General features: G+C 43.1%; 1 protein-coding gene across 5 annotated transcripts in view; it reads right to left on the bottom strand.

The window, feature by feature from the left end:
* Nucleotides 1–541: 541 nt before the first annotated feature.
* Nucleotides 542–14,177, bottom strand: part of NCKAP5L (NCK associated protein 5 like) — an 85,724-nt gene continuing 72,088 nt past the window's right edge. For 3 of the 5 annotated variants that reach the window (XM_073663807.1, XM_073663809.1, XM_073663808.1), the window contains exons 9-13: nt 7,957–8,122; nt 6,942–7,008; nt 6,040–6,342; nt 5,475–5,590; nt 542–1,801 (exon numbers count right to left, since the gene is read on the bottom strand). In XM_073663807.1, the coding sequence (XP_073519908.1) occupies nt 1,571–1,801; nt 5,475–5,590; nt 6,040–6,342; nt 6,942–7,008; nt 7,957–8,122 (883 nt within the window). In that variant the 3' untranslated portion in view covers nt 542–1,570. Of the gene's footprint in view, nt 1,802–3,260; nt 3,356–5,474; nt 5,591–6,039; nt 6,343–6,941; nt 7,009–7,956; nt 8,123–14,177 lie in introns of those variants that run through there. The other 2 variants (XM_073663810.1, XM_073663811.1) reach the window with 2 other exon arrangements.

The following is a 14,177-nucleotide window of genomic DNA, read 5'->3' as shown; positions in this document are numbered from 1 at the left end:
TCTCCTTCCTTCAGTCTTGCGGCCCCCAGTCAATTCTAAATGCACAGAATCTCCTTCCCTCAGTCTTGCGGCCCCCAGTCATTTCTAAATGCACAGAATCTCCTTCCCTCAGTCTTGCGGCCCCCAGTCATTTCTAAATGCACAGAATCTCCTTCCCTCAGTCTTGCGGCCCCCAGTCATTTCTAAATGCACAGAATCTCCTTCCCTCAGTCTTGCGGCCCCCAGCAGTGCACAAATGAAACAATACACTTTTTTGCTGAACATGCCTGGAGACATGGCTTCTGCCTGGACTACTTGGACATTCCCCGTTACAGCAGCACCCAGATGACTAGTAGCATTTTTTCTTTACATAATGCAATTTTATACAGGTTAATAAAAAACACAAGCGCCTTTAAAAGACCAAAATAACATGGTTGTGTTATTTAGAAAGTGTTAAAAGCTGCATTTCTGAACTCGGTCTAAAAAAACAAAAAACAATTAAAAAGATAGTCACGAGGTCTGCATAAATGCATTAAATTCTATATACTAAAGCAATTCAGACTTTTGTATTTTAGATTTTATTTTTTTATTTTTAGCTTAAAAGAAAGTGAGGCAGAAAAAAACAGTCACAATAACTTATATAAATAAAAGAAAAACAAGAGACTGGTATAAAAGAATAAAAAAGGGGGAATGGGAGTAAGAGGAGAAACCTGCCGAAAGGATATTTTCCTGGTTAGCACCATCTTAAGAGAAACAGCAAAAAAAAGACAATAAACACAACGCATTGAAAAATAATAATAATAAAAAAACAAAAAAACTAAACAATTTACAGAAATAAAAATATATATATTTTATATAAAACAGCACAAATATAAACAAAGAAAAAAAAAATAAAAAGGGGCCACGGATGAAAAAAGTCACATCAAGTCAAACTAGTCAATGCTCCCTAATAATCACAAAGACTTCCAGATATGCAGCTAAAATAAATGGACTGTGTCCAAACTTATTCCCTGATATAAAAGCTAAAGATAGTAGAGTTGGTATTCTGCTTCTGGATCAGTGCATTGCTGGGATATTGATCAGAGAGACACAGACGCGAGGTATTCTTTTAACCCGTTGTTCCCCTTCACCTTCCTGCAGTGAATGACATATCCGCTGGTGGTATAGATGCATAGTAAAGGGGTAGCCCACATAAGACAAAAAAAAAAAAGAATAAAAAAAAGAACACAAGAACAATGGTAATCTACAAAGAGGGAGAGGGTAGCAACTCAAGAGGAAGAGCAAGTTCAAAACCCTCCACAGTCTTGGAGAGAACGAGGCAGAAAATGAGGCAACAGTTCCGTGGTATTTCATGACCTTTACCTGTAAGGCCAGAGGCAACAAGACTCTAGGACATTTCTAATACTTGGGATTTTTGAGGCTCATGTGGGGAATACAAAGTCATTCTAGAGGAGCAACCAACAAGGTCATGGAAAGGACAGACTCCACATGGAATAGCACCCACATATCAGCCGACAATGTCAATCTACTTTTGGAGAGCTTGTAAAGATGTCAGGCAGCATGACAATTAAAGGGATTAAGGAATGTTCCATCAGCCTTGGCTACCACAGGAAGAAAGGCTGTCATATAATGAATCACTCAGGGATTCAGAGTTCTCCAGCCCAGTCTGACCCTGTTCGTTATCTCGGGATTTGGCTTCACTTGTACCCTCATCTCCAACTTCAGAAGTGCTAGGTGTACGACTGCTCACACTGCCCGGAAAGCAAAGGGAGGAATGTGGGTAACCAGACATATCGCAGTCTCTGTCACCCTCGGACGGGATCTGTAAAAGAAAAAGTGGAAAATTATTGAAAATACATTGAAGGTCTTAAGCTCAGTCATTTCTCTAATTATTTTCATAGATCCACCTATGAGATGTATAGTCCACTTCCCTACTATTAGCTTTAGAGTCCTCCTAATGCTAGACATACATGCGAGACAAAAGACTGGTTCCAGATTTTACAGAATGAGTCAACAATCTAATGTAAATAAGGTCAGCTTGTTTGCCCTCTAGAAGAGCATAAAAATTAGGCAGATTTGATTTAAAGAAGGCTGGTCATTGGGTCAAAAAGTGACCAGCATTTTCTAATTTTATTTTTGCTGCTCGTCTGAGCGATTTTTTTTTTTTTTTTTTTTTTAAAGTCGAAGTAGAAGCTGACTGCAAGCTATTCCTGGGCGATTCTGCAGCTTCCTGGTCACATGGAACGGATCCCATCCACAAGAAATAAAGAAACTAAAATGGGTGAAAAATGCAGCGACACTCTTGGGCGTCCGAAAAGGAGGGCACTCCTACGGCGGGCCGTCCGAAAAGGAGGGCACTCCTACGGCGGGCCGTCCGAAAAGGAGGGCACTCCTACGGCGGGCCGTCCGAAAAGGAGGGCACTCCTACGGCGGGCCGTCCGAAAAGGAGGGCACTCCTACGGCGGGCCGTCCGAAAAGGAGGGCACTCCTACGGCGGGCCGTCCGAAAAGGAGGGCACTCCTACGGCGGGCCGTCCGAAAAGGAGGGCACTCCTACGGCGGGCCGTCCGAAAAGGAGGGCACTCCTACGGCGGGCCGTCCGAAAAGGAGGGCACTCCTACGGCGGGCCGTCCGAAAAGGAGGGCACTCCTACGGCGGGCCGTCCGAAAAGGAGGGCACTCCTACGGCGGGCCGTCCGAAAAGGAGGGCACTATTCATGTGCGGGCTAAACAACTACAATAAGAGACCAAATCAAAATGTGAGTCACTTGATTTATCAGTACAGTACACCTACAGGCATATATGGTCTGCAGAGCATTTGTGTGAAACTTGTATCCATCACTATTTGATCACTGTATATTGGTAATATAAGTCTTAGTACAGTGTTTTTTTTATTAATGATCAGTATGGTATTAGCATTATTTGTTCACTATTTCACTACGTGGTGGCAATATGTGGTCATAGTTTGATAGTCCACTATATAGCAGTATTATTATTATTAACATTAGTGTCTGTATACTAGATTTTGTTCAGGAGCAGCAAGTTTTGTTACTTGTATAGTGGCATTATCTGGTGACCACGACATTATCTTGTAGCTACATGGTTTTTGATAAATACATATCTAGCTATAAGGATAGATGTCTTCATAGATCCATAGCAATGCTCAGGGTTCTGAAGCATTTATACAACATGCGGGTGCTGGGGCCTAGACCCAAATGTTGGCAGGGGGTCACTAAGACTCTGGTAACTCCCATGAAGTTCATTCTAAGCTGCTCAGCTTCTAAACTCACCCACTCAGTCCTGATCTTTACCCAGTGCTGTCTGCACTAGTTATGCCATGCCTCATTTTCTCCTTGTAGCAGGACACTCCTGTATGGCCTATTAATAAGGAGAAAAGAGGCCAGCTTTTTTGGAATTACATTTAATGTACAGTAAATTTTGATTTCCTTAAACATCAGGCAGGGTATTGTGTTTGAGACCCTCCCCCTCTTTCTTGGGAAACAAGTGTCGGGGGCAGCATGGGCCAATGTACTTTCTAATGTTATAGATTAGGTCAGTCTGTGTCCAGCCCTGGTTAGTGTTTTACCGCAGTACAGCTGTGGCACCACTTTTGCCAGAGATTCTTGCCCTACACATTCAAAAATACTTGTCAACTCAATTAAAACCTGACATCCCAAATTGACAGAATGTTGCAAGTGATCTGCCCACAGAATTTCAGTTTCCCAGAAAATGCTACATCAGCCATTTAAGGGTTGATCAGCAATCTGTGACTCATTTACGGTACTTCTAAAATTCCTTTTCAGTTTATATACCCTGTACAGCTCTGTAAAATGAACTCTACATAGTCTGGATAATGATTCCAGGTACAGTTATGTCCAGATATATTCAGACATTGTTAAAATGGAGGACTACCTAAAAATGTCTAATTCCTAAATAGTTAATACAATATTTTTTATAAAACCCCTTGAATTACAGAGGCAAATCTATATTCAATCACATCTTGATTGCTGTGTTTCATATCTATTGTGCAGGGGTACTGGGACTCAATTATGAAAATACAGTCACAATCTGATTACATTTGGACCTGACTGTGAGCATCAGATTTCCCCAATCTAAATGTTGGGCTGCACTGATCTACGCGGGAAAGCCCTTTTAGTCTCAGAAATATCCTGAGACAGCAATATAAAATAAGAACTAATTACTTTATAATTAAGTGGTTCTCCCCACACACAACCGACAAGGGGCCTGGGTTCTCCTCTCTGGTGACCGTTCACTCCCTTATTTCCTGGAGGTAAACTATAGATGTGATTATCTCAGTGTCTGCGCTCTGACATGATCTTGCTCATTTGCTGCTCCAGCCATGATTGACTTCTGTGTAGATGGCAATAAAGTGGTTCATTAAAAGACCTCTAATAAGTCACTAGAACACAGTGAAAATATCATTTCTACCACCAAGTGGTGCACAAATATAGCAAATTCAAACATAATACCACACTGAAAAAACAACAATGCCACGTAACGGCATGAGATATTCCTGCTTCCCTTTAACTACATATATTTGTATGGCTTTCTTCATATTTTAGACTCATAATTATATTACAAGTCCATACAAGGGTCCAACGGAAACCTAACACGGAACCAGTGTTAGGGAAAAGACATGCCCCTACTGTACCACCGATCTTATATGGCATTTGGAGAGTGATTATATATTATAGCGCCATTTATTCCATGGCAATTTACATGTGAAAAAAAGGGGTATACATACAAAAACAATTACAATAATCAGAGTTCATTCATTCGTTTAAAGGGCATGTCCAGGATTAGAAAAAAAGGCTGTGCTCCGCACCCTTCACCAGCATATTGCGGTACCCATTGCTCATGGTATTACAGCTCAGCTCCCGTCACCTGAATAGGATTCAGCTTAAATACTAAAGACCATGGACATCTGTGGCACAATTTTCACGAGTAGATCGACTCTTGATCAGCATTATGTTATTAGGTACAGACTTGGTCTGGTTTAAGTTACAGGATCTAAACAGCAATATTTAAAGGGGTTATCCAGGACTAGTTTATTTTTTTTTTTACTACGAGCACAAGCACTAACAGAAGGGAAGTTTCCAACTACCTGCTTGTTCTGCCCGGCACCATCTCAGAGCTATCACGGACTGCTCCATCTGGCTATTCTGCTGCTTCCTCTTCTGGGCCACTCCGTTGATGGGGCGTGATTGCCAACGTCATCCTGATTGACAGCCGGCTTCCCGCAATTTGGCTATGGGGAGCCAGTGTCAATCAGCATGACATCAGCAGTGACGCCCCATCAGAGCGCAGCAGACAAGAAGAAGCTGCTCTGTCGACGTGACATCAGCAGTATTGCCGGCAGGAGCGGTCTGTGAGAAAATATAGCACAGATGACCCTTTTTAAAGAAAGTCTGAATTAAAAAAAAAAACACAAAAACCTCTTCAGTTAGACAAACCAGATTTGGTAGTGTTCACTTACCTCCTCCAGCTCATGTACTCTAGTTCTAAAGTTCTCTGCAGAGCCTGCATTGACCTTTGCATTGGGGAAGGTCCAGTTCTTTCCTTGTTGTGGCAGACTACGATCTCTATTGGAATCTGTAAGATAAGGAAATGTAAATGCAGTTAAAGGCTATACACACTCAATAGCTGTCCCAATCCCAATACACATGCGTGTTCATTTTGGACAAGCATGCTGATATAGGCAAAATGAATACAATTTTAGCTCAATGATGCCTCAAACAATTGTCTGTCAGGGGAGGGTTGGGAGGATCCCATACACATAAGATAGGCCATTGTGGACATTTTACTAATGTGTTTTTGAAATGATCCTAACATTGGCATGAATGGCTGAGGTTTATGCTGTACATATTTAAATTATTAAGTGTATTACTACTAGAAGAATTGTAATTTTGCTTTATTCCAAAATATACCCAAATAGTGAACCATGTAATCCTCAATGGCATTAATTTCTAATGTAGACAACAGGAAAGTACACTGCTACCACCACCATTAACACATTGGTCCGGATAGTACAAAACACAAACCTTCTCCGTACATCCTATGACTTATGGCCGGTTCTGGTTCTGTCAAAAGTGCATGGAACGCTGGGACACTCTGGTGTTGTCCACTTGGAAACATCTCCTCCACACCTCGCATGTCCCTTTCCAAGGTCCTAGCTCTTCGGGGTACCTTGGGGAAGGCAGAAAGCCTTCCCACTGGAAGGACAGAAGGAGAGTCTAGCCTAGATTTTAACTTTGGGGTATTTTTGTTAGGAGTCCCTCCACAGTAATCCGGAGGAGGAAATGTCCCAATACCACTGTCCAGAGTCCGAGTGAGTGAATCACAAGCTATGGAGTGGGGGGAAATGAAAATTAGTTAAAACAATAATAATGTTAGGAGTCAAAAAATAGATTTGAAAAGAAATGTGGTATGAAATGGAAATAATGAAGCAAAAGGTAGGATTATGGAAGGAAAATTCATAAACATATGGAAGGAATGACAATTTTATACTTATAAGAGTTTTAACCATTAAAATATCCTGACAAGTTTAAATAAGTGCATACATCCTCAGAGGTATAAAATGTCGTGCATGACGCGATTCAAGTCAGCATGAATGGCTGGCCACGGAGACCATATACAAGGACCTGTACAACACATCATATCACTGTGGATGTAATGGAGACACTGTGATGGTCCTAACTATATGGATTTTTAACACTGTTCCTTTCTCATTATTTGTGTGGGTCACAAAGCTTGCATGAGACATGACAAGTATTTATGCATTAACAAGTTATTTTTATGCTCAAAACTAAAGGTTTAATTTAAATAAAAAGTAAATGGAAATACTGCCCAAGCAAGAACTGGCTGAAAGGTTAGAGAGCAATTGGCCAATTCTTCAATTAAAAAAGTAAAAACAATGCAAAGGAAACTAATAAGAAAATGATACCTGCAAAGTGCTGAGAAGTAATAGACTCTGAAATCCGCTCATCTGGAGGCAGAACCACCTCTCTGTTCTGTTGGGAAAAAAAAAAAGTAACATTTTCTGTGTTTAGGCTGTGTGCCCACGATGCGTTTTTTAAGCGTTCCCGCAGCGGCAAAAACGCTGCAGAAACGCTTAAAAATGCATAGTAGAAGGTCTGCCATGTTCCCCAATGATAATCCGCATGTGCTGTGCACATGCTGCGGAAATTTCCGCTGCGGATTATCATTGCGGAAAAAAACACAGCACTACCAATTATTTTGCAGAAGTGCTGCGTTTTCGCCGCCATTGACTTGCATTAGAACGCATGGATTACGCATCACTGCATATGTAGATGTGCAATCCACGCGTTCCAATGTGCGGATGGTACCCGAGACTCTCCTCCGGACCCGGGTACCATAGAAACTGTGAAAAAAAAGAATAAAATAAAAAATAAAGATTATATTTACCTTCTGGCGGCGCCCGCTCTCCTTGTCTTCACTTGCCGGAAGCTAGCGATGGACTGAAGGACCTGCGCTGATGTCATAGTCATGTGACGGGTCACGCGACACTGACGTCGGCAGGTCCTTCAGTGTACCGCTGCCGGCAGCCAGGACGGAGGGAATCAAGACACCGGGGGCCATCAGAAGGTAAGTATAGATTTAGTTTTTTATTTTTTACCATTCTTTCAGTCACAGTATATACAGTAAATCCATGCCGGTTGCATGGATTTATATAGTGTGACCAAGTTGACAAGCACTTTCCAAGTGATGCTAAAATCGCTTGGAAAAGCACTTGATAACCCGGATGCAGAAATGCATGTGAAGAACGCTTCACTTCCGCATGTCCCTGGCAGGAAAACGCATGTACAATCCGCATGCGTTTTTTTCTGCCAGGGAGATGCAGAAACGCTAAGGAAAAAATCCGGAGCATTTCTGCATTGTGGGCACAGAGCCTATTCAGTCTTCTCCCCCCAAAAATGAACTTTAATTGTAGGAGTTACCTGATCCATACTCTTCTGCTCACAACGCTGCACATGTGCCACCATCCCATTCCTTGGTGAACGGAATGGACGCACCTCCTTATTCTCTGGTGATAATCTAGGAAAGTCTCGAAGTGGTGTTTTCCCTTCCAGACGTCCATCTGCAGGAACCTCTTTTCCATCCACCCTAAATAGTAATTAATATTTTCTTGTTAAAGCTCATTTAATTCCTTCTTTCTAAGGACTGAAGCACATTATTTATGGTATCACGATTCTCAAAGTATGCTCTCAAGTGCAAGGGTTTTTCTACATGGTATATATATTTCTTAAGAATTTGTCGTCTTTAAGTTCCATGTCACTATATTAACCAATATCAACCAGCTCGTAGACTATAAACGTCCAGGAGGTCCACCATGCTCTGCAGCGACATTCTAAAATGTCACTGCACGGTATAACAGCAGATCAAGATCATGTATCTGCGGGAACTGGCTGTCAGACATAGCTGGATTCCCCATAAGGAAGGCAGAGATGGTTTGTTACTGTCTAGTTTCCTCGTTGCTATACAAAATGCACTGAACATGTGCTTCCTTCTCCAGACTCAGTAATCATGTCATTTTGACCATATGATCATGTGATTGCTGATTATAGGGAGAAAGTAGGAGCTGCTTGGTCCTAGGAGACCTAATAAGCTTCACTATGCAGCTAGGAGGCTGAATTTAAGAAGTGGCTAATATACCAGCCCCAGTTACAGGGAAAATTAGATAAATAAAGCCACATATAGAAAATGACCAGAAAATGTACCAGGTCAGGAACAGTTGTAAATGGCCTCGTCTTAAAAACCTAATGACAGATTCCCTTTAACAAGTTTAATACGTAATCTGAGAGTGGCATGATGTAGGGGCTGAGATTCAGACTCCAATAATGTGTTGCATACTGGGATTTGTGCTGTTTAAATAAAATCAGTGTTTTAATCAGCTCAGCAGGAGATTCTCACTACAGGACTAGCTGCCTCCTAGTCAACTGCTTTGTGCTACCCCACCCCCACCACTGATTGGCAGCTTTCTGTGTATACTGTATATTGACAGATAACTGCTAATCACTGGTGTGGGCGGGGTTATACAGGAACCAGGATTCTGAGCACTGCTACATTTACAGCAGAGAACACTGATTTTATCGCAACTGCTGCACCCAGGAAACTAAGTGATAGATCGTTGGAATGAAATAGCAAAAACCTGGTGACAGATTCCCTTTAAGAAAGGAATCTGTCAGTAGGATCAGAGCCCCTAAAGTAAATTCATTGACATATTTATCTTTTCAATCTTTTGCTGCATATCTGCATTTTAAATTTATATGCAAATTAGGTGTCAAGTGATCTGGGTGTGAGAGTGCCCTTAAGTGACCATTGCCTCCCAAGGTTATTTCCCCCGCCCAAAACCAGCCTCCTCAGCTGGAATGATAACTCAGTCTGTGTGACGCCAGGAGCCAGGCAAGAAAATTATTTTCATCAAATAGAGGTTCTTAAATAGTCTATTGCAGCAAAAATGGATGTCCAATTCACGGATCTAAGTTGCCCTCTCTACTGGTACAACAGTCACGTACACAACACAGCCAGCAGAGTGGCTCTTGCCATTCCAAACTTAAAGAAGCACTCTTATCAAAGTTTACATCCTCTTAATATATTGACATCATCATATTATATAGCACTGTGTACTTAGAATTGCTCATTTTGCATTTCAAGTAAGCTAATTCTTCTGTTTTCTCTGCTCTATGTAGAAATAAGCATCTTGTCCCTGCAAAAATCATTCCCATCTTCAACTCCTGACCCAGCTGCTCTGCCCCTCCCCCTGCCATTAACTTTTGCTGTGACTGATGAGTCATATGTAAGGATGGTGGACCCCATTGAGAGAAGCTAGTCCTACAGATGACTCAAGGCGTAGTGAAGAATTATGACCGCAGGCAAGGCTTTGTCATGGAGGAGGGGACCGGACACAGTCTACATAAATGCAGGCTCCCTTCGTAAAGGACCTAGCCTACAGGAAGGCGAACACGTAACACGTTCAGTTTCTCAAAGATGATGAACCGAGGAGCTGGTTTGCGGCCTCTCGGATCCAAACCGAGGGAAGAGGAGCCAGCGATTTTCTAGCCTTGCCAGGAGGAGGCAACACCCAAGAGTGCCAGATCCCCGAGAACCAGAGTCAGTAGTCCCAGTGAGGAAATGCATTCCAGTCCTTGTTCAGTCTTGGGACTACCAGAGTTCGAAGGTAACCCAGCAGTGATGTATGTAGCCCACAGAGATCACTCAGCTGAGCATGTGAGGAGGATGGAGGGATGGAGACAGTATGGAGGCCAAGGAGAAATGGGTCTGAGCACAGCCACCTGAGACAAAGGAGTCAAACTTCGAGAGGCCCAGATGTGCGGTAGCACGTGTGTACGTTGGCCCAGAGTAGAGCAAGCCAGAAACCCACAGGTTCCCCCATGTTGATGGCCACAGACGGCCAAGAAGATGTTTTCCCCCTTCCTAATTTTGTTGTGCTCATTGCACATCCCCCTGCTGGATTGCAGACACTCTGCAGCCGCTGGAGGGTCCCTACACCCTCAGCCCGGGACTGGATTTCAGCTAGTGGGGGGAGGACATTTCGAAAGGACTATGTCCCCGTCCTGCGAACTGAAAGGGGACAATGAACACTGCCCCAAAAGGACTGTGCCCTGTGGACTAGGACCAATATTTTGGGGAGGAAGGATGGACGACCCAATGTCCCAACTGGGTGAAAGGACTTGAGTTATGCCTCTGGACTGTCGAGGCTATGGATGTGTTTGCCTACTGGCCATTTAAAGAACTCAAACTCCTGGTTCTGGGGGCTCAACCTAGTGGGACCAGGGTCATGCCTACCCACCAAGGAGGAGGACCTCTTCCACCCCCAGAGAAGAGACAGTTATTTGTGTTATGTGTTTTATGTGAATTGGTTTTTCCTACGAGTCCGCATGGTCGATGACTACCATCGTTAAAGAGGGGAGGAATGTAAGGCTGGTGGACCTGTGCTGCAGCTTTCCTACCCCTGAAGACACCAATTGCATCATGTGTATAGTGTCCTGCGTCTTTACATATACTGTGTCATGTGGATCATTGTGTTGTTGTGCATCGTAATGCATAATGTATAGCATAGGATGTGATATTGTATGATAGGATACAGCTGATGTTTGGTACTAGGCCATAGTGCGAGGGGATTAGTGTTAGGGCAAGTGACTGCTTCCTGTAGTTAGTGAGATAGGGTTTGGAGAGTGAAGAGAGCATTGCTGCTGTGGGGTGATCTACAGTATGAGGAGACCTAAGGACAGGGGATAGCAAGATCCTGAGAAGAAGTGACTGACTAGTCATAGTGGCCTTCCAGAGAAGGGTCCGTGGAAAGGATGCAGAGTCACAAAACCCTAGAATTTGCAATGCCGAAGGTAATGGGCCTAAACAGGACTGCGTTTTATGGGACTAGTTGGGGTCCCGAATGGTATATCCAAAGCACCAGTAGTGGAAGAAATAGGACATAGAATTGCTGAGCAAGTAGAGAGACTTGCTGATCAGGACTGTGGTGTTGAAGCAGAGTTGTGGCGAAGTAGGGAGAAACAGTGTGCCTCACTAGCCCTGGAGTAGATTACAGAGGAAGGATACTGTGTGAAGGTGAATGCTGTATGCTTTAGAAGAAACAACCATAAGACTTTGTGCCTGCTATCCCTTGTACAAAACAGTTATCAAGTTATAGTTCAGTAAAGACTATGTTAGAACGATGGTACCTATGGTCCTGGCCAGCCCAAACCACCGGCTACATGCAGCCTGCACAGGTGTGATGCCCTCACAGCAAAAGTCCACACACCCAGCCAGGACCTACAATTTCATGTAGAGCGCCAGAACGAAAAGGGACACGAGTGCCTTGCCTGTGGCTACAGCCTCACACTACACATACAAAATTGACCTCCTATTTCTATATGGAGCTTAGAATGATTCAGCTAGTCAGTTTTTAATTATGTGATGTCATAGACCTAATGGAAGGGCAAAATGAGCAATTGTTAAGTACACAGTGCTATATAATATGATGATTGCAATATATGAAGAGGATAACAATTTTGATGGGAGGAGTGCTTCTTTAAATGACATAAGCAAATCGTTAAAGAGTTCTACAGCATTCTGGTAGCAGCACTAGCCCTGGCAGTCGCAATCTCACCAGCGCTTTTTGTAAAAGCTATTTCTCCCTCCCTACACTGGCAATCTGTCCGATGAACGCCCAGCTGTATCAACAAAAACATCTGTGGAATTGGATTAAATAAAAGGTCACGTTTATCATATTGGGAGTGCAGAGTTATTCTTCTGGCGACAGTGATGTTTTTATTTGTTAAGCTCTGGCATTTCAGAGAAGATATAGTTGGACGTTCCAATCGGTTACCATAGCCAGAGACCAGACTAGTCTGACACCGCTCCAGGTGACTGACAGGTCTCTCCCTATGTACACACGAGGTAGAGACCTGTCAATCGCCTGCACTGGCACTGGGAAGAGCCATTCGGGGGCAGTGAAGGACTAGTCTGGACTCCAGCTAATCTAACTATATTCTCTATAAATTGCCAAAGCGTTTCAGAGAAGAATTTACCTCGCTGCAATAATGCAGTCAGACAGTTCATGGTTAGGGCTGCTTGAATCCGATAACAGGTTTCCTTTATACATTTATTGCCAATAAGGTAAACATTTTGGATAACAGATTTGGAAACTACAATCCTAGAGGGGGTGAGTTTACAGGGGTTCTTTGGGGAGAGAGAGACAGAGAGATAGAGAGAGAGAGAGAGAGATAGAGATAGATCTATCTCTATATACATACACAGTGCATTGTGAAAGTATTTGGCCCCCTTGAACTTTTCTACCTTTTGCTACATTTCTGGCTTCAAACAAAGATATAAAATTCAAATTTTTTGGGGAAGAATCAACAAGTGGGACACAATCGTGAAGTGGAACGAAATTTATTGGATATTTTAAACTTTAACAAATTAAAAACTGAAAAGTGGGGTGTGCAATATTATTCGGCCCCCTTGAGTTAATACTTTATAGCACCACCTTTTGCTGCGATTACAGCTGCAAGTCGCTTGGGGTATGTCTTTATCAGTTTTTCACAAACAGGCTGAAATTCTTGCCCATTCTTCCTTGCAAAACAGCTGGAGCTCATTGAGGTTGGATGGAGGGCGTTTGTGAACAGCAGTTTTCAGCTCTTTCCACAGATTCTCAATTGGATTCAGGTCTGGACTTTGACTTGGCCATTCTAACACCTGGATACGTTTATTTTTTAACCATTCCATTGTAGATTTTGCTTTATGTTTGGGATCATTGTCTTGTTGGAAGATAAATCTCCGTCCCAGTCTCAGGTCTTTTGCAGACTCCAACAGGTTTTCTTCCAGAATGGTCCTGTATTTGGCTCCGTCCATCTTCCCATCAATTTTAACTATCTTCCCTGTCCCTGCTGAAGAAAAGCAGGCCCAAACCAGGATGCTGCCACCACCATGTTTGACAGTGGGGATGGTGTTTTGAGGGTGATGAGCTGTGCTGCTTTTATGCCAAACATCGTTTTGCATTGTGGCCAAAAAGTTCGATTTTGGTTTCATCTGACCAGAGCACCTTATTCCACATGTTTGGTGTGTCTCCCAGGTGGCTTGTGGCAAACTTCAAACGAGACTTTTCATGGATATCTTTGAGAAATGACTTTCTTCTTGCCACTCTTCCATAAAGGCCAGATTTGTGCAGTGTACGACTGATTGTTGTCCTATGGACAGACTCTCCCACCTCTGCAGTTCATCCAGAGTGATCATGGGCCTTTTGGCTGCATCTCTGATCAGTCTGCTCCTTGTTCGAGATGAAAGTTTAGAGGGACGGCCGGGTCTTGGTAGATTTGCAGTGGTCTGACACTCCTTCTATTTCAATATGATCGCTTGCACAGTGCTCCTTGAGATGTTTAAAACTTGGGAAATTTTTTTGTATCCAAATCCGGCTTTTAACTTCGCCACAACAGTATCTCGGACCTGCCTGGTGTGTTCCTTGGTCTTCATGATGCTCTCGGCACTTGAAACAGAACCCTGAGGCTATGTGCCCACGTTGCATTTATGAAGCAGAAAATTTCTGCTGCATAAATGCAAGTCCTCTCCCGGAAAAACGCATGCGGAATTCCGCACGCGTTTATCACGCGTTTTCCACATGCGGAATTGCCTTGTGTTTTTT

This window comes from Phyllobates terribilis, unplaced genomic scaffold (assembly GCF_046119375.1).
Source record: "Phyllobates terribilis strain yellow unplaced genomic scaffold, ASM4611937v1 Scaffold_2__4_contigs__length_985480577, whole genome shotgun sequence".
Classification (NCBI taxonomy): domain Eukaryota; kingdom Metazoa; phylum Chordata; class Amphibia; order Anura; family Dendrobatidae; genus Phyllobates; species Phyllobates terribilis.
This window is presented reverse-complemented; position numbering and strand designations above follow the sequence as displayed.